We start from the raw sequence: 22,807 nt of genomic DNA, 5'->3' as shown, positions 1-22,807 counted from the left end.
CACCCTGGCATGAACGGGACTATCGCCTTCCTGCGGTAGTGATTTTTGTGGCCCACCATGGTGGCTGCTCGGTCTGTGCCAGGAACAAAACCTCCACCAAACCTATGTCCTGTCGGCTTCGCCCTCTTCCCATACCCAGTCACCCCTGGCTTCGCCCTCTTCCCATACCCAGTCACCCCTGGCTTCGCCCTCTTCCCATACCCAGTCGCCCCTGGCTTCGCCCTCTTCCCATACTCAGTCGCCCCTGGCTTCGCCCTCTTCCCATACCCAGTCGCCCCTGGCTTCGCCCTCTTCCCATACCCAGTCCCCCTGGCTTCGCCCTCTTCCCATACCCAGTCGCCCCTGGCTTCGCCCTCTTCCCATACCCAGTCGCCCCTGGCTTCGCCCCCTCTTCCCATACCCAGTCGCCCCTGGCTTCGCCCCCTCTTCCCATACCCAGTCGCCCCTGGCTTCGCCCTCTTCCCATACCCAGTCGCCCTGGCTTCGCCCTCTTCCCATACCCAGTCGCCCCTGGCTTCGCCCTCTTCCCATACCCAGTCGCCCCTGGCTTCGCCCCTCTTCCCATACCCAGTCGCCCCTGGCTTCGCCCTCTTCCCATACCCAGTCGCCCCTGGCTTCGCCCCCTCTTCCCATACCCAGTCGCCCCTGGCTTCGCCCTCTTCCCATACCCAGTCGCCCCTGGCTTCGCCCACGCTTCCCATACCCAGTCGCCCCTGGCTTCGCCCCCTCTTCCCATACCCAGTCGCCCCTGGCTTCGCCCTCTTCCCATACCCAGTCGCCCCTGGCTTCGCCCCTCTTCCCATACCCAGTCGCCCCTGGCTTCGCCCTCTTCCCATACCCAGTCGCCCCTGGCTTCGCCCTCTTCCCATACCCAGTCGCCCCTGGCTTCGCCCTCTTCCCATACCCAGTCGCCCCTGGCTTCGCCCCCTCTTCCCATACCCAGTCGCCCCTGGCTTCGCCCCCTCTTCCCATACCCAGTCGCCCCTGGCTTCGCCCCCTCTTCCCATACCCAGTCGCCCCTGGCTTCGCCCCCTCTTCCCATACCCAGTCGCCCCTGGCTTCGCCCCCTCTTCCCATACCCAGTCGCCCCTGGCTTCGCCCTCTTCCCATACCCAGTCGCCCCTGGCTTCGCCCTCTTCCCATACCCAGTCGCCCCTGGCTTCGCCCCCTCTTCCCATACCCAGTCGCCCCTGGCTTCGCCCCCTCTTCCCATACCCAGTCGCCCCTGGCTTCGCCCCCTCTTCCCATACCCAGTCGCCCCTGGCTTCGCCCTCTTCCCATACCCAGTCCAATCGAAGCCAGTCCAATCGAAGCCTTCCATTGACTATGTACATTCCCAGCGTGCGACAGAGCTGCAGGAGTTGTGACCTGTTTTTGTTGGTGAAGTGTTTAAGCATTTCAGTCAATAGAGTCCAATCCAATGTGCATAATGAAATCCAGTTTACTTCAGTAGTAATAATAATAATAATAGAAACATGTATACAGTTACAACACTACGGAAACTTAGGTAGATAAATAAAAATATGAATATATAAAAAATAATGGATAGTAAATAATCAACATAATGTACATGGATGATGGCTACACTATGTATTACTTGTAAGTTATATACAATGTACATAGTTCCGGGAGCAAATGGTCATGGGATGTCCCTCAGGCTATGGAAATCCTATATCTGGCAATAATATTCACTTATTTGTGAGTATTTCTCACAGTAGAGGAAAATGTACATCTCTGTCTCTACCTCCCCTGTGGTGCAGTAGACCACATAGATACTCCTCTTGGGTTAGCCATGTCTTTGTGTGTCTCCCTTTTTCTATACCCTTTTAATTGGTGGTCGCTGAGCCTTTATTTGGTCAGGATCAGTTTCTGTTTTGTATCTCTGAGAGACTAGAGATATTTTGTCAATTAGTATTCTCTGTTGAGGGTCAGATAGCAATTTAGTTCATTCTGTGTTTTTGTTTCATTTTCCCAATTAGTCTAATAGGAGGATTTAGTTTCTGTAACAATTTGATAGATATTCCTGTGTGTTTGGATAGTAGGGTTGTTTAATGGTTTTAACAGCTGACATAAGGGACTCTTTTCAGGGCTCAGCTCTTGGGTATCCAGCGCTTTGAATTGTAAGGATGTTTGGGGGCTTAATTTCAAATGGTGCCAACATTTTAGTATTGTTTTCTTTCTATTTACAATTCAAATGACTCTTCTGAGTTCCTCTCTGCATGCATTATTTGGTACTTTCTTTGGATATTTTGGATAATTTGTCTCCCAATGCATTTAATCGTAAATAAAGGTTGGACTCCATACCTCGCTTCCATATAGTTAAATTGATCTAATTACACTATTGAATATTTTGCACCAGATTTGGATAGGAATATGTATTTTTGTGAATATTATTTTAAAATGCTTTGCAGACTTTTTCTTTTGATGCATTCACTGCTAGACCAAATCCACCAGAGACGCTGCTTTTATAGAAACATAGCCACCCCGAAAAATCTATTTTTTTGGATATCATTTTGACAAACACTCAATGGAATCAGCATGGGTTCAAACTGTGGAACCCAATTCCTACATTTTAATATAACAATTGATTTTATTGAACAAAACTATGCTATATTTGATCTCTGGGACAAATCAGAGCAAGATTACTGAATGTAAGTACATTAATTACCATCAGAGGTGAATGTATCAAACCAGTTGCTGTGAAAAAAGTTTTTTGTTGTTGTGCACTATCCTCGAATAATAGTGTGATATTTTCTCACTGTAACAGCTTCTGTAAATTGGACAGTGCAGTTAGATTAACAAGAATTTAAGCTTTCTGCCCATATAAGACATGTCTATGTCCTGGGAAATATTCTTGTTACTTACAACGTCATTCTAATCACATTAGTGCACGTTAGCTCAACCGGTGGAGGGACACCGATCCCGTAGAGGTGAAAACCTTTGGATGATGTCTACAACAGCACCCCTTTGCTTTATGATAGGTGACAGTATTAATACGCATCACTGCATCCTGGATCAAAAGGTTGGCTGGGATTGGCTAAAGACCCATAGGTCACTTCCTTACTCCCTCTTTGTTTACAAAGCTCTATGGACGCAAGCTTTCCGACTGACCTTAACCTTCATTGTTGAAGTATAAAAACATGATTTACAAAACATGTTCACAGGGTTGATTAACTCTTGAGGATCCTCGATGGAACCACCGAATTAGGTAAATCCACCTTTAGTTTTTAAGATTGAAATTTGCAGATCTCATTAAAATGTGATGATCTGGAGCCTCTCGGGCAGTTGAGTGTTGTTTGAGGATCTAGTAGCTGAGAAATTGAACTGTTCTTTATGATGGTGTTTTTGGCATATGTGTGTGTATTTTAACATGTATTTATGCATGTGTATTTTTAATTGTATCTCAATGTGTCTTGTGTACCAGGGATCACCTAGAAATGAGACCCTCGGTTGACTTCCTGTTAAAATAACTGATAAAATAAAATCTCTCTCTCTCTCTGACTGCCCCACCTCTTTCTCTCTCTCTCCCCCTCCCTCCCTCCTTCCCTTCCTCCCACTCTCAATCTGCTTTGATGAGCCTCAGAGGAACATGGTTCTAGTAGATACAGAACAGCATGTACTAGAGAACAGAAGAAGGAGCGAATGATGGAATGCAGGATTAGAGAGAAATAGAGGGGTGATGGAGAGGGAGAACGGGAATGAAAGTAGAGGTGTGGAGAGGAGGGATAGAGGAGAGAGCAGGGTCTCTATATTCCTCAAAGCTCCTGCATTTCAACGACAATATTCAAAGTTCAACTCATCTTTTCCTATCCTCTTCCAACTTAGGTCATCATGTTCAACTTCACCCCTACTCACTGCTATACCACACACTCACTTACAGCATTATAATACCAGCTACACCATCTCAGTTCTTAGTAGGAGAAGAGCAATAGAGTGGTACAACACAGTGATGGCTTACCAATGACCTGGAAAAGCTTTTACACACACACACACACACACACACACACACACACACACACACACACACACACACACACACACACACACACACACACACACACACACACACACACACACACACACACACACACACACACACACACACACACACACACCATTAGGCATGGAAGCTGGTTGCTCTGAAGTTGAGGCCAGGGTCAGTTGAAGAGTCCACTAAGCCAGGGAGAGTAAAAGCACTTTTCTGCCTAATCACCATGCTAAACCCACTGTGAAGGAAGCACAGCCATAGGCAGGTTAGCGCTGATGCTAATGGTTAATGCTAATGTACTCCTATAGCTCTCTGGCTCATTGGCCTGGTTAAGGGACAGGAAGTTAGAGGGAAGAGTTTATCAGGGTGACAAAAAGGGACAGCTCTCTCTCTCTCTCTCAAACACACACACACACACACACACACACACACACACACACACACACACACACACACACACACACACACACACACACACACACACACACACACACACACACACACACACACACACACACACACACACACACACACACACACACACACACACACTGACCTGAGCGGTTGTTGGGTGAGGTTCGTACGGGGGACACTGAAGGGGTGCGAGAGGAGGAGTAGGGTCTCTGTCTGTCTCTCTCTATCGTAGAGGCAGAACCGACAAAGTGATACTGAGAGTATCCATCCTGTGAGAGAGAGAAGGAGAGCAATAAGGAGAGAGGTATACATAGAGAGACATAAAGAGAGAGAGAAACATGTTTAAAGTACAAAGACATGAACAAATCCATCCGACACAACACACACAGACAGATACAGTATGTTAAATTGTCTTCACAATAAAACCCACATCCTGATCCCTGTTCGGTCCTTCATCAGATGGATGATATAACAACCAAGGACGGCAGCTGTTGTTTTCACATAATGACTGTAAATAGAAGAGGCAGAACTCTCAGCTGGGTCCCAGCTCCAATTAAGTAATTGTCTAACGATGCTTTTCTACCTAAACAACCCAAAACTTCACTCACATAATTGCTGCTCTATAATTAAGCAATAACTCTGCGTTGTGTCGTGCCTAAGAACAGCCCTTAGCATATTGGCAACCTGCTACAAACCCCTGACGTGCCTTATTGCTTTCCTAAACTGGGTACCAACGTAATTAGAACAGTAAAAATAATGTTTTTGTCATACCTGTGGTATACAGTCTGATATACCACGGCTTTTAGCCAATCAGCATTCAGGGCTCGAACGACCCAGTTTATAATTACTGTGTTGATATGACGGAAGTTATAAAAGTATTCCGTGAAGAATAAAAACAGGATAACTAAAAACAACACCTAAGAAATCATAAAACATGAAACATTACGATTGGCTATAGAAGAACCATAACCTTTACAGTTAATAATGATATACTGTAACTACCAAGACTGCTCTGGCATCACTGTTTCTCCATCATCTGGGAACTCCCTCTCCTCTTGCCTACCATGTAACACCTTATGCTTTATCTGCTAACACGCACGCACGCGCACACACACAAACACACACACACACACACACACACACACACACACACACACACACACACACACACACACACACACACACACACACACACACACACACACACACACACACACACACACACACACGCAATCCTGCCCTGCCCCATCCCCTCTCCTCTCTCATCCTATCCCCCCTCTCCTCTCCTCTCCTCTCCTCTCCTCTCCTCTCCTCTCCTCTCCTCTCCTCTCCTCTCCTCTCCTCTCCTCTCCTCTCCTCTCCTCTCCTCTCCTCTCCTCTCCTCTCCTCTCCTCTCCTCTCCTCTCCTCTTTTACTCTCCTCTCTCTCATTATCCTTCTCTACACCCTCACTCATTTTACTCTCTTCTCTCCCTCTCTACCTTTACCCCTCTCTCTCTCTCTCTCTCTCTCTCTCTCTCTCTCTCTCTCTCTCTCTCTCTCTCTCTCTCTCTCTCTCTCTCTCTCTCTCTCTCTCTCTCTCACTAACCATCCTCTCCCTCTCTTCTTTCTATCCCTCCCTCTCTACATCCTTCCATGCCACAGCCCCCCTATGGCAAGGAGAGAGTTTGGTTGCCAAGCGACCATTGTGCCTGTTGTGCCTAAGGCCATTGGAAAGGTACAGCATTTCCAGGCCGTAAGAATACAAGGGATGAGGCAATTATAGCACACATTATAGCGCGTTATAGCCCTATGCACAAGGTGAGTGTCAGAGCTTGTGTTAGTGTCTGTTTGTGTGATGCCTCACCCACGGCCTGTTGATTCACTCTCACCCACGGCCTGTTGATTCACTCATTCAATTTCACACTTTTTAACATTCAGCGTTGTGTGTGTGTGTGTGTGTGTGTGTGGGTGTGTGTGTGCGGGCACAAGTGCTTGAATGTGTGGGTGTCTGTGTGTGTGTGTGTGTGTGTGTGTGTGTGTGTGTGTGTGTGTGTGTGTGTGTGTGTGTGTGTGTGTGTGTGTGTGTGTGTGAAACTAGTAGTGACTCTTTCTCACAGAAACAAGTGGGAATGGGATTGAAGACAATGGAAAGAGAGTGTTTGATGTTAGACAAATGTTAGACAAATTCCATATTCAAGTGTTGAGCCACTTAGAGTAACGGAATACAGGATATAATAAAACACATTTGAACTACACTGATCTCACTACATAATTCCTAAGCAAAATAATGTACGGCAAAAGGGACTATTTCAAATAAATCTTGAGACACTTTTCAGATTCACACCATCCTTCCATCACATCATGCTTCATCACACCATCCTTCATCATACCATCCTTCAACACACCATATTTTATCACACCATACTTCATCACACCATCCTTCATCATACCATCCTTCAACACACCATCCTTTATCACACCATCCATCCATCACATCATCCTTCATCATACCATCCTTCCATCACACCATCCTTCATCAGAGCATCCTTCCATGTCACTACCTTTACATCACATAATCCCTCAATATAGCAACCTTCCATCACACCATCTTTCATCATAGCATCTTTTTATCATAACATCCTTCCATCACACCATACGTCCATCACACCATCCTTCATCATAGCATGCATCCATCAAACCATCCTTCCATCACACAGTCCTTCAACAAAGAATCTTTCAATCACACCATACTTCCATCACACCATCCTTCATCATACCATACTTCATCTAAACTTACTTAATCAAACCAATTCTTCATCACACTGACCTTCCATCACACCATCCTTCCATCACACCATCCTTCCATCACACCATCCTTCCATCACACCATCCTTCCATCACAACATCCTTTCATCACACCATCCTTCCATCACAGCATTCTTCATCATACCATACTTCCATCACGCCATCCTCCCATCACACAATCCTTCATCAAGCCATCCTTCATCACACCATCATACCATCCTTCATCATATCATCATAATATCCTTCCATCACACGATCCTTCATCATACCATACTTAATCATACCGTACTTCATCACACCATTCGTCATCACACCATCCTTCTTCAAACCATCCTTCCATCATACCATCCTTTTTCACACCATCCTTCCATCCTTCCTTCATCACATCATCCTTCCATCACACCATCCTTCATCATAGCATCCTTCCATCATACCATCCTTTTTCACACCATCCTTCCATCATACCATCCTTTTTCACATCATCCTTCCATCATCACACCATCCTTCATCATAGCATCCTTCCATCACACCATCCTTCCATTACACCATCCACCAATCACACCATCCTTTGTCATAGCATCTTTCTATCACACCATCCTTCCATCACACCATCCTTTGTCATAGCATCTTTCTATCACACCATCCTTCCATCACACCAGCCTTCCATCACACTACCTTTCCATCACATCATCCCTCATCATAGCATCTTTCTATCACACCATCCTTCCATCATAGCATCTTTCTATCACACCATCCTTCCATCACACCAGCCTTCCATCACACTACCTTTCCATCAAATCATCCTTCATCAGAGAAACCTTCAATCACACCATCTGTCCATCACAACATCCTTCTATCACACCATCCTTCTATGACAGCATACTTCCATCACACCATCCTTCCATCACACAATCCTTCATCATAGCATCCTTCAATCACACCATCCTTCCATTACACCATCCTTCCATCACACCATCCTTCCATCACACCAATCCTTCATCATAGCATCCTTCAATCATAGCATCTTTCTATCACACCATCCTTCCATCACACAATCCTTCATCATAGCATCCTTTAATCACACCATCCTTCCATTACACCATCCACCTACCACACCATCCTTCCATCACACCATACACCTTTCACACCATCCTTCCATCACACCATACACCTTTCACACCATCCTTCCATTACACCATCCACCTACCACACCATCCTTCCATCACACCATCCTTCCATCACATCATCCTTCCATCACACCATCCTTCCATCACACCATCCTTCCATCACACCGTCCTTCCATCACACCATCCACCTTTCACACCATCCTTCATCATAGCATCCTTCCATTACACCATCCACCTACCACACCATCCTTCGTCACTGGATCTTTCTATCACACCATCTTTCCATCACACTACCTTTCCATCACATCATCCCTCATCATAGCAACTTTCCATCACACCATCCTCCATCATAGCATCTTTCTATCACACAATCCTTCATCATACCACACTTCATCTAAACTTACTTGATCAAACCAATTCTTCATCACAACATCCTTCCATCACACCATCCTTCATCAAACCATACTTCATCACACCATCCTTCCATCACACCATCCTTTAATCACACCATCCTTCCATCACAGCATCCTTCATCATACCATACTTAATCATACCGTACCTCATCACACCATCCTTCTTCACACCATCCTTCCATCACAGCATCCTTCATCATACCATACTTAATCATAGTGTACCTCATCACACCATCCTTCTTCACACCATCCTTCCATCACACCATCCTTCCATCATACCATCCTTTAATCACAGCATCCTTCCATCACAGCATCCTTCATCATACCATACCTAATCATACCGTACCTCATCACACCATCCTTCTTCACACCATCCTTCCATCACACCATCCACCTATCACACCATCCTTCATCAAAGCATCTTTCTATCACACCATCCTTCCATCACACCATCCTTCCATCACACCATCCTTCCATTACACCATCCTTTCATCACATCGTCCTTCATCAAACAATCCTTCCATCACATCATCCTTCCATCACACCATCCTTCCATCATACCATCCTTCCATCACACCACCTTTCCATCAAATCATCCTTCATCAGAGAAACCTTCAATCACACCATCTGTCCATCACAACATCCTTCTATCACACCATCCTTTGTCATAGCATCTTTCTATCACACCATCCTTTGTCATAGCATCTTTCTATCACACCATCCTTTGTCATAGCATCTTTCTATCACACCATCCTTTGTCATAGCATCTTTCTATCACACCATCCTTCCATCACACCATCCTTCCATCACACCATACTTTAATCACACCACCTTTCCATCACACCATCCTTCCATCACACCATCCTTCCATCACACCAGCCTTCCATCACACTACCTTTCCATCAAATCATCCTTCATCAGAGAAACCTTCAATCACACCATCTGTCCATCACAACATCCTTCTATCACACCATCCTTCTATGACAGCATACTTCCATCACACCATCCTTCCATCACACCATCCACCTTTCACACCATCCTTCATCATAGCATCTTTCTATCACACCATCCTTCCATCACACAATCCTTCATCATAGCATCCTTCAATCACACCATCCTTCCATTACACCATCCTTCCATCACACCATCCTTCCATCACACCATACACCTTTCACACCATCCTTCATCATAGCATCTTTCTATCACACCATTCTTCCATCACACCATCCTTCATCATAGCATCCTTCAATCACACCATCCTTCCATTACACCATCCTTCATCACACCCTACTTCAACACACCATCCTACATCACATAAATCTTCATCATACCATCCTTCAATCACACCATCCATCCGTCACACCATTCTTCCATCACATCACCCTTCCATCATACCATCCTTCATTATAGCATCCATCCATCACAACATCCTTCATTATAGCAACTTTCGATCACACCATCCTTCATCATAGCATATTTTTATTACACCTTACTTCCGTCAAACCATCCTTCATCATAGCATCCTTCCATCATACCATCCTTCATTATAGCATCCTTCCATCACACCATCGTTCATCATAGCATCATTCTTTTAAACCATCCTTCCATAACACCATCAATTTATCACATCGCCTTTGATCATAGCATCTTTTAATCACACCATCCATCATCACACCATTCTTCATCACACCATCCTTCATCATACCATCCCTCCATCACACAATCCTTCAAACACACCATCCTTTCATCACTCCATCCATCATCACACCATTCTTCATCACACCATCCTTCATCATACCATCCTTTCATCACTCCATCCACCTATCACACCATTCTTCATCATAGCATCTATCAATCACACCATCCTTCATCATACCATTCTTCCATTACATCATCCTTCATTACCATACTTCCATTACATAATCCTTCCATCACACAATCCTTCCATCACGCCATCCCCACCATCTTTCAACATAGCATCTCTCCATCACACCATCCTTCCATCACACTATCCATTCATCACACCATCCTTCATCCCACCATCCTTCATCATACCATCCTTCATCAAACCATCCTTCATCACACCATACTTCATCACATAATCATTCCATTACACCATCCTTCATCACATCATCCTTCAATCACACTGTCCTTCCATTACACCATCCTTCCATCACACCATCATTCATCATTGCATCCTTCCATCACACCATCCTTCCATCACACCATCATTCATCATTGCATCCTTCCATAATAATATCACACCATCCTTCCATCACACCATCGACCTATAACAACCTTCCTCTTGATAGTAACTATCTATGACACCATCCTTCCATCACACCATCCTTCATCACATTATCCTTCCATCACACCATCCATCCATGACACCCTCCTTCTATCACCCCACCTTTCATCACACCATCCTTCAATCTATTCATCCTCCTATCACACCATCCTTCCATCACACCATCATTCTATCACACCATCCTTCCATCACACAATTCTACTATCATACCATTCTTCATCAAAACCTCCTTCCATCACACAATCCTTCCATCACACCATCCTTCATCATAGCAACTTTCTATCAGACCTTCCTTCCATCATACCCTCCTACCATCACACAACCTTCCATCACATCATCCTTCATCAAACCATCATTCATCACACCACCCTTTTGGCGGCGGCAGCGTGGCCTAGTGGTTAGAGTGTTGGACTAGTAACCGGAAGGTTGCGAGTTCAAACCCCCGAGCTGACAAGGTACAAATCTGTCGTTCTGCCCCTGAACAGGCAGTTAACCCCCTGTTCCCAGGCCGTCATTGAAAATAAGAATATGTTCTTAACTGACTTGCCTGGTTAAATAAAGGTAAAAAATAAAATAAAATAAAAAAACACCATCCGCCCATCACACCATCCTTCCATCAAACCATTCTTCATCCCATCACTCCATCATACCATACTTCATCACGTCATCCTTCCATCACACCATCCATCACATCCTTCCATCCTTCATCATACCATCCTTCCATCACATTATCCTTCCATCACACCGTCCTTCCATCACACAATAGTTCATCACACCATACTTCCATCAAATCATCCTTCACCATTCCATCCCTCAACACAACAACCTTCCATCCTTCCATCACACCACCCCTCATCATACCATCCTTCATCACACCATCATACCATCCTTCATAAAATATATACACCATCCTTCATCGTACCATCCTTTCCATAACACCATCCTACCATCACAACATCCAACATCAACCATCCTTCATCATACCCCCTTTCCATCATACCATCCTTTATCATAACATAATTCATCCTACCATTCATCATCACACCAACCTTCCATCACACCATCCACCTACCAAACCATCCTTCATCATAACATACTTCATCACACCATCCGTCCGTCACACCATCCGTCCATCATGCCATCCTTCCATCACACCATCCTTCATCATATCACCTTTCCATCATACCATCTTTCCATCACACCATCCTTCATCATACCATACTTCCTTCCATCACACCATCCTTCACCATACCATCCTTCCATCACTCCATCATTCCATCACATCCTTTCATCACGCCATCTTTCATCACACCATCCTTCCATCAAAACATCCTTCATCATTCCATCCCTTAACACACCAACCTTCCATAACACCATCCTTCCATCACACCAACCTTCCATCACACCATCCACTTATCAAAACATCCTTCATCATTCCATCCCTTAACACACCAACCTTCCATCACACCATCCTTCCATCACACTATCCTTCATCATACCATAGTTCCATCACACCATCCTTCCATAATAAGATCCTTCATCATATAATCACACCATACTTCATCACACCATCCTTCCATCACACCATCTTTCATCACACCATCCTTCCATCACTCCATCATATCATCCTTCATCATACCATCCTTCTTCATACCACCCTTTCATCACACCATCCTTCCTTCACACCATCCACCTATCACACCATCCTTCCATCACACCATCCTTCCATCACATCATCCTTCATCATACCATCCTTCATCACACCATCCTTCCATCACGCAATCATTCCATCACACCAATCACACCATCCTTCTGTCACCCCATCCACCTACCACACCTTCCTTCCATCACACCATCCTTCCATCACACCATCCTTCCCTCACACCATCCTTCCCTCACACCATCCTTCCCTCACACCATCCTTCCATCACACCATCCTTCCATCACACCATCCTTCCATCACACCATCCTTCCATCACATCCTTCATCATATCATCACGCCGTCTTCCATCACACCATCCTTCCATAATACCATCCTTCATCATATCATCACACCATCCTTCATCATACCATACTTCATCACACCATCCTTGCATCACTCCATCATTCCATCACAGCATCATTCATCATACCATCCTTCATCACACCATTCTTCCATCACGCAATCATTCCATCACACCAATCACACCATCCTTCTGTCACACCATCCACCTACCACACCTTCCTTCCATCACACCATCCTTCCATCATACCATCCTTCCATCACTCCATCATTCCATCACACCATCCTTCCTTCACTCCATCATTCCATCACATCATCCTTCATCACACCATCCTTCATCACACCATCCTTCATCACACCATCCCTCATTATACAATCCTTCCATCACACCATCCACCTACCACACCTTCCTTCCATCACACCATCCTTCTCTCACACCATCCTTCATCATACCATCCTTCATCACACCATCCTTCATCACACCATCCCTCATTATACAATCCTTCCATCACACCATCCTCCATGACACCATCCTTCCCAGCTGATGTTCTCTGCTTCTAGACTATGGTTAGACTGGGAACTATGCAGAGCTACACATGTCTATACACCCATAAGCCTCACATCCTATAAATCCAACATACACATGATGCATAATACACAGTATGCCTGTGACCTTCATGTGTTACGCATAATGACCTGACTAACGTCAGCTGTCAGAGCTGATGCCTCTAGCTCAATGTGATATTATTCTGTGTTGCTGTATATGCTGTTGCCTAGCCCCAGGTAGACTGTAGTTATCACACTATTGGTTTGAACTGAGTGTGTTTCTGTGCTCCTTAGCAGCCCAATCAGTTAGTCTCTGACTCTGCCATGGGCACTTGTTAATGTCAGCATCAGGATAGATAAAGGAGACAGCTGACTGTCTGGTTGTTTCGGATTTAACAACCCTTGAATGCACTGAGAAAGACAAAGAGACAGAAAGAGAGAGACAAAAAGACAAAGAGACACAGAGGAGAGCAGAGAGCAGAGCAAGATACAGAGATACAGAGAAACAGTGAGACAGAGAGGCAGAGTGAGCAGAGAGAGACATAGACAGAGAACGAGAGAACGAGAGAGACCGAGAGAGAAAGCAGAGAGAGCACAGAGAGAGAGAGAGACATAGACCGAGAGACAGAGAAACAGAGAGAGTGAGAGAGACCGAGAGAGAAAGCAGAGAGAGCGCAGACAGAGAGAGAGAGAGACAGAGAGAGCGAGAGAGACAGAGAGCAAATTGTAGAGAAAACAGACATGTAGAGAAAACAGACAGTGGGTAGAGAAGCAGTGGGTAGAGAAAGCAGTGGGTAGAGAAAGCAGTGGGTAGAGAAAGCAATTGGTAGAGAAAGCAATTGGTAGAGAAAGCAGTGGGTAGAGAAAGCAGTGGGAAAGCAGTGGGTAGTGAAAGCAGTGGGTAGTGAAAGCAGTGGGTAGAGAAAGCAGTGGGTAGAGAAAGCAGTGGGTAGAGAAAGCAATGGGTAGAGAAAGCAGTGGGTAGAGAAAGCAGTGGGTAGAGAAAGCAGTGGGTAGAGAAAGCAGTGGGTAGAGAAAGCAGTGGGTAGAGAAAGCAGTGGGTAGAGAAAGCAGTGGGTAGAGAAAGCAGTGGGTAGAGAAAGTAAAATAGAGGGAGATAGACACAGTTATACAGTGCTTTCAGAAAGTATTCAAAACCCATAATGTCAAAGTGGAATTATGTTAATAGAATATTTTACAAATTAATTAAAAATGAAAAGCTGAAATGTCTTGAGTCAATCAGTATTCAACTCTTTTGTTATGGCCTAAATGAGTTCAGTTGTACACATGTGCTTAACAAGTCACATAATAAGTTACATGGATTCACTCTCTGTGCAATAATAGAGTTTAACATGATTATTTAACGACTACCTTATCTCTGTACCCCACACATACAATTATCTGTAAGGTCCCTCAGTTCAGCAGGGAATTTTAAACACAAATAAAATCACAAAGACCAGGTAGTTTTCCAATGCCTCGCTAAGAAGGGCCCCTATTGGTAGAAGGGCCCCTATTGGTAGGATGGTCCCTATTGGTCGATGGGTACATATTGATAGTGTCACGGTTTTCATATGGTGAAGGAGAGTCAGACCAAACTGCAGCGTGTCGATTGCGATTCATGTTTATTTAAACAACGTAAACCTGAATAAACACAAACTCTACAAAACAATAAACGTAGTGAAAACCGAAACAGCCTTAACTGGTGCAAACTAACACAGACTAAGGAAATCAAGACACTCAGGACAATCACCCACAATAGAACCAAAGAATATGGCTGCCTAAATATGGCTCCCAATCAGAGACAACGATAAACACCTGCCTCTGATTGAGAACCACTTCAGACAGCCATAGACTCTCCTAGAACACCCCACTAAGCTTACAATCCCACTAAGCTACACACCACATACAAAAACCCATGTCACACCCTGGCCTGACCAAATACATAAAGAAAAACACAAAATACTTCGACCAGGGCGTGACAGAACCCCCCCCCCCCTAAGGTGCGGACTCCCGAACGCACCTCAAAGCAATAGGGAGGGTCCGGGTGGGCGTCTGTCCATGGTGGCGGCTCCGGCGGGGGACGTGGACCCCACTTCACAATTGTCTTAGTCCCCTCTCCTCGCGTCCCTGGATAGACCACCCTCGCCGCCGACCATGGCCTAGTAGTCCTCACCCAGAACCCCACTGGACTGAGGAGCAGATCGGGACTGAAGGACAGCTCGGGACTGAGGCAGCTCGGGACTGAGAGAAAGCTCGGGAGTGAGAGAAAGCTCGGGAGTGAGAGAAAGCTTGGGAGTGAGAGGAAGCTCAGGAGTGAGAGGAAGCTCAGGCAGGTTGATGGATCTACCAGATCCGGGCTTGCTGGTGGTTCCGGCAGATCCTGGCTGACTGGCGGATCCTGGCTGACTAGCAGATCTGGCAGATCCTGGCTGACTGGCGGATCCTGGCTGACTGGTGGATCCTGGCTGACTGGCGGATCCTGGCTGACTGGCGGATCCTGGCTGACTTGCGGATCCTGGCTGACTGGCGGATCCTGGCCGACTGGCAGATCCTGGCCGACGGGCACTTCTGGCGGATCCTGGCTGACTAGCAGATCTGGCAGATCCTGGCTGACTGGCAGATCCTGGCCGACTGGCAGATCCTGGCCGACGGGCACTTCTGGCGGATCCTGGCTGACGGGCTCTGGCGCCTCTGGGCTGAGGGGCTCTGGCGCTGGACAGGCGGGAGACTCCGGCAGCGGCCCCGGACAGGCGGGAGACTCCGGCAGCGGCGCCGGACAGGCGGGAGACTCCGGCAGCGGCGCCGGACAGGCGGGAGACTCCGGCAGCGCAGGAGAGGAGAAAGCCTCCGACAGCACAGGAGAGGCGAGGCGCACTGTAGGCCTGATGCGTGGTGCTGGCACTGGTGGTGCTGGGCCGAGGAAACGCACAGGAAGCCTGGTGCGGGGAGCTGCTACCGGAGGGCTGGGGTGTGGAGGTGGTACTGGATAGACCGGACCGTGCAGGCGCACTGGAGCTCTTGAGCACCGAGCCTGCCCAACCTTACCTGGTTGAATACTCTCGGTCGCCCTGCCAGTGCGGCGAGGTGGAATAGCCCGTACTGGGCTATGTAGGCGAACCGGAGACACCGAGCGCAAGGCTGGTGTCATGTAAGCCGGCCCAAGGAGACGCACTGGGGACCAGATGCGTAGAGCCGGCTTCATGGCATTTGGCTCGACGCTCAATCTAGCCCGGCCGATACGCGGAGCTGGAATATACCGCACTGGGCTATGCACCCGCATTGGGGACACCGTGCGCACCACTGCATAACACGGTGCCTGCCCGGTCTCTCTAGCCCCCCGGTAAGCACAGGGAGTTTGTGCAGGTCTCCTACCTGGCGTTGCCATACTCCCTGTAAGCCCCCCCCCCAATACATTTTTGGGGCTGATTCCCGGGCTTCCATCCACGTCGCCGTGCTGCCTCCTCATACCAGCGCCTCTCCGCTTTCGTCGCCTCTAGTTCCTCCTTGGGGCGGCGATATTCACCAGGCTGAGCCCAGGGTCCTTTTCCGTCCAGTTCTTCCTCCCATGTCCAATTCTCCAAGTGGTGCAGCCTCTCCCACTGCAGCTGCTTCTGTTGCCTCTCCTGTGGCTCCTGCCTGTTAACACGCTGCTCGGTCCTTGTGTGGTGGGTGATTCTGTAATGGCGTTCTTCGTTTGTTGAAAGAGAGTCGGACTGAAATGCAGCGTGGTGGTTACTCATGTCTTTAATGAAGAAAATGACGATACATAAAAATAACTTATACAAATACAAAACAACAAACGGAACGTGAAACCTAATTACAGCCTATCTGGTGAACACTACACTGAGACAGGAACAATCACCCACAAAATACAAAGTGAAACCCAGGCTACCTAAATACGGTTCCCAATCAGAGACAACGAGAATCACCTGACTCTGATTGACAACCGACTCAGGCAGCCAAGCCTATACAACACCCCTACTCAGCCGCAATCCCAATAACTACAAAACCCCAATACGAAATACAACAAAATAAACCCATGTCACACCCTGGCCTGACCAAATAATAAACGAAAACACAAAATACTAAGACCAAGGCGTGACAATGGGCTGGGTTTGAGTGAAAGAGCGGGAAGACTGAAGGACAAAGGGAGAAGCTGTGCTATCATAAATACAGTATCTTATGCATTCTAAATTAACCCCCATTTGGAAAAGGAAAATAAATATTTACTCTGAGCTGTGCTTCGGTAGGTTGGTGGTAGATGGAAGGCCGTGTTGCCAAACCGAGTCCTTTGTCCTTTGGAGAATGTCTCTGGTGGTAAATTGGACATGTTGTAGTAACGTTGTTGTGTGGTAGACGGGATACTCTGTCTGTTCTTTCCTAGCCGGCGTTTGCAGCTGCGACTAACTCAACGGCTAGGAGGTGTCACTTCTGTAGTGAATAAAAGTTCAAAGTTCATACCATTCGCAACCAAAGCTCATGCTGAGGTTGGCTTAATTCTGTAGTTGACATGTTAGTCCTTAGAGGCTGCAGACCTTACGTACTTAGAACAGGAGGTTACATTTTCATCAAGGCTAGTGGAGCGAGAAGGGTGTGTCTGAAAAGTTTTATAACCCATGTCTCTTCACAGGTGCCGGCCACTGATTGAGCAGAGCCCTAACCTTATGAAAACCCAAATCTCTCATTTGGAAGCTAAAATTACATTTAATCTCTTCACCAATAATTGTATATTCAAACATTTAAATTGAACAACAATTCCATGTGAACCCGATAACTGATGTATAGACTTTCCACTGTAGAGTTTATGTCATCCTATCATTGATGAGAATCTTTCAGATGACAACCGAACTGACATCATATTCATTAAGTACCACAGCATATATTCAATTGGTCGGATTACTAGAATATAGTTCATTTCCCCCCACCTTCTGATGTTCCCAGGGGTTTTCAAATTTCACATCAGTAGGGTAGAGAGAGGAAAAAGGGGGGAGAGCTATTTATGACTGTCATAAACCTATCCCCAGGCCAACGTCATGACAATGTGCACAAGTATACACTAGCACACACACCAAAGATTGGGAACCATTTGCACCCCCATGAATGTTTGAACAAGATATGTCTGTAGTAACGGAGGCAATAACAGAAAGGTTGGTTTATGATCTCTGGGGATGGGGAACCATGACAGATTATGTCATTATCGGATGACTGCCTTGCCTGGTTCACCAATTACTTTGCAGACAGAGTTCAGTGTGTCAAATCGGAGGGCATGCTGTCCGGTCCTCTGGCAGTCTCTATGGGGGTGCCACAGGGTTCAATTCTCGGGCCGACTCTTTTCTCTGTATATATCAATGATTTTGCTCTTGCTGCGGGCGATTCCCTGATCCACCTCTACGCAGACGACACCATTCTATATACTTTCGGCCCGTCATTGGACACTGTGCTATCTAACCTCCAAACGAGCTTCAATGCCATACAACACTCCTTCCGTGGCCTCCAACTGCTCTTAAACGCTAGTAAAACCAAATGCATGCTTTTCAACCGATCGCTGCCTGCACCCGCATGCCCGACTAGCATCACCACCCTGCATGGTTCCGACCTTGAATATGTGGACATCTATAAGTACCTAGGTGTCTGGCTAGACTGCAAACTCATATCAAACATCTCCAATCGAAAATCAAATCAAGAGTCGGCTTTCTATTCCGCAACAAAGCCTCCTTCACTCACGCCGCCAAGCTTACCCTAGTAAAACTGACTATCCTACCGATCCTCGACTTCGGCGATGTCATCTACAAAATGGCTTCCAACACTCTACTCAGCAAACTGGATGCAGTCTATCACAGTGCCATCCGTTTTGTCACTAAAGCACCTTATACCACCCACCACTGCGACTTGTATGCTCTAGTCGGCTGGCCCTCGCTACATATTCGTCGCCAGACCCACTGGCTCCAGGTCATCTACAAGTCCATGCTAGGTAAAGCTCCGCCTTATCTCAGTTCACTGGTCACGATGGCAACACCCATCCGTAGCACGCGATCCAGCAGGTGTATCTCACTGATCATTCCTAAAGCCAACACCTCATTTGGCCGCCTTTCGTTCCAGTACTCTGCTGCCTGTGACTGCAACGAACTGCAAAAATCGCTGAAGTTGGAGACTTTTATCTCCCTCACCAACTTCAAACATCAGCTATCTGAGCAGCTAACCGATCGCTGCAGCTGTACATAGACTATTGGTAAATAGCCCACCCATTTTCACCTACCTCATTCCCATACTGTTTTTATACTGTTTTTATTTATTTACTTTTCTGCTCTTTTGCACACCAATATCTCTACCTGTACATGACCATCTGATCATTTATCACTCCAGTGCTAATCTGCAAAATTGTAATTATTCGCCTACCTCATGCCTTTTGCACACAATGTATATAGACTCCTGCTTTTTTCTACTGTGTTATTGACTTGTTAATTGTTTACTCCATGTGTAACTCTGTGTTGTCTGTTCACACTGCTATGCTTTATCTTGGCCAGGTCGCAGTTGCAAATGAGAACTTGTTCTCAACTAGCCTACCTGGTTAAATAAAGGTGAAAAAAAAAAAAAAAAAATGTGGAAATATGAAGAAAAATGTGAATCTGTTATGGGATTTTTATGAATAATGACTAAATTATGTATACATTTAGCTTAGAATTATAACTAAACAGAATAGTACTCTGTTACTCTATGAATGTATGAATCTTATTATAATCATAATACTGAATATAATGTGTGTAGTTTTAGTCAAGAATTACAACAAGGATATTCTGTTCCTTGTTAGAAACTAATGGAGCTATCGTCAGACCGGCTGGAATACTGTGTTCCTTATAGGACATTCTGTTCCTTGTTAGAAACTAATGGAGCTATCGTCAGACCGGCTGGAATACTGTGTTCCTTATAGGATATACTGTTCCTTGTTAGAAACTAATGGAGCTATTGTCAGACCGGCTGGAATACTGTGTTCCTTACAGGATATTCTGTTCCTTGTTATAAACTAATGGAGCTATCGTCAGACCGGCTGGAATACTGTGTTCCTTATAGGATATTCTGTTCCTTGTTAGAAACTAATGGAGCTATCGTCAGACCGGCTGGAATACTGTGTTCCTTATAGGATATTCTGTTCCTTGTTAGAAACTAATGGAGCTATCGTCAGACCGGCTGGAATACTGTGTTCCTTATAGGACATTCTGTCCCCACCCAGGGAGGGGAGAGTCCTTGGGCTTGTAATAGATTGTTTAACAGGTGGCAGACAATGTGAGTAGGCTTATGAACTGTCATGCCAGGTTTTGCGGGGGGGGGGGGGGGGTACTGTCATGCCCTGATCTTAGAGCTTTTTATGTCTCTATTTTGGGGTTGGTCAGGGTGTGATTTGGGTGTGCATTCTATGTTATTTTTTCTATGTGTTTGTATTTCTTTGTTTTGGCCGGGTATGGTTCCCAATCAGGGACAGCTGTCGATCGTTGTCTACGTTGTCTACGTTGTCTAGGATTGAGAACCATACTTAGGTAGCTTTTTCCCCACATGGTTTTTGTGCGTAGTTAATTTCTGTTTAGGGTTTGCACCTTAAAGGACTGTTTCGGTTATTCTTTTGTTTAATAATAATAATAATAATAATAATAATATATGCCATTTAGCAGACGCTTTTATCCAAAGCGACTTACAGTCATGTGTGCATACATTCTACGTATGGGTGGTCCCGGGGATCGAACCCACTACCCTGGCGTTACAAGCGCCATGCTCTACCAACTGAGCTACACAGGACTTATTTTTGTTATAGTGTTCAGTTTTAATAAAACAAGCATGAACACTTACCACGCTGCGCTTTGGTCTGATGACTGCTCTTCTTCAGACGACGAATACCGTTACAATTATTTCCTTATGGAGTTATCAGAGTTGTAATTGTAAATTCATGGGTTATTCAAATTAGTTTATTTTTGAATTGACATGGAGTGTTTGTTTTTGAGTCAAGATGTGAATCATGGGTTCAAAGGGGAAATTACAAATTCCCTGGGCCCCTGGTCTTGCATAAATACACACCTGTATTTTGTTCAGTCTGCATATAGAAGGAGAAATATATGTTAATGTGGGTTGACAGTTACTCCAAATGGATTGTGATATGTGTAAAGCTGATTTCATGAAATGGATTGTGATCTGTGTATTGCTTATTCCATTTTTTGTCTTTGTTTTGATACAAATGTCACCAGATTGGTTCTGCTGGATTGTTGGGTTCGGGTGCTCCCTGATCTGGTAACTCTTCAGAGAGGTCACCAGTAAAATAAGGGAGTATGAACTAAGTTGGAAAATGGTTTCAACGTTAACCGTATGTTTTTATGTTATTTGACATTTGTCGTATAGACAATGGGTTGAGAAAAGGGTTGGATCATTTATAAAATGTTTTAGTTATGATTTGGATACAGCGAGTGAGAGTTTCTCTGACACTGAGGGGTGGGTGCACTGCTCTAATTCATTGGGCCTTGGGAGGGTTTTTCTCTAGAGAAACATTAAGTGTCCTCCGACAGGGAGGTTATTAGAGAACTCACTGGATGATATCTTGAGTCAATCATGACATTTTCTTGTTGCGTTTTTGTTTTACCCTGCCAACAGAATTTGAATAGTAAATCGCATCAATACATATAGATTGCTGGATGATAAGTTACAATTATTGCACACAAGGTTCATAGTCTGTGTCCTGCGATAACACCCAAGGATGAAAATGAAGGAGACGGTATGGAGACCAGTATCACATGGGCATAGAACGTAACGGGTTGGCGATTCAGTCCACAATTGTAGTAGCATCAAGAGGAGATGGGGAACAAAGTGAAAATGACATGACTTGGAACCTGTGGCCGGAAAGGGGAAGACTGGGCGAAAGCACGAGGAGTCTTCTAATCCAACACAAAAGTATCCTGAAGGCAGTCAGGCGAAGAGAGAGTGGGAATTGTCATGCATATACAAGTGTGCATATCTTAACACGTTATTAATGCTGTTATGTCTTGTGCTTCATCACTCTCTAAGGAACCAGAAGGAGAAAGTTGAAATGGAAGAAGTCAACAGCTCCAGTGGACATCAGTGTTCTATGATGAATGGAAATGAGGGTGTGCTTGATGTGATCACAGCACAGAGGCCATACGTCTAGGGGTTCGTAAACCTCACCGTGAATGTTCATTTTTGTTCATTATACTGTGTTTACATTATA

At 45.5% G+C, this 22,807-nt stretch overlaps 1 protein-coding gene across 1 annotated transcript in view; it reads right to left on the bottom strand.

Annotated features, from left to right (window-relative positions):
• Positions 1-22,807, bottom strand: part of LOC127916474 (catenin delta-2-like) — a 660,130-nt gene that overhangs the window by 13,446 nt on the left and 623,877 nt on the right. Inside the window, exon 22 of the mRNA XM_052498259.1 lies at positions 4,545-4,671. Within this exon, the coding sequence (XP_052354219.1) occupies positions 4,545-4,671 (127 nt within the window). The remainder of the gene's footprint in view (positions 1-4,544; positions 4,672-22,807) is intronic.

This window comes from Oncorhynchus keta, chromosome 4 (genome assembly GCF_023373465.1).
Source record: "Oncorhynchus keta strain PuntledgeMale-10-30-2019 chromosome 4, Oket_V2, whole genome shotgun sequence".
NCBI classification, from domain to species: Eukaryota; Metazoa; Chordata; class Actinopteri; order Salmoniformes; family Salmonidae; genus Oncorhynchus; species Oncorhynchus keta.
This window is presented reverse-complemented; position numbering and strand designations above follow the sequence as displayed.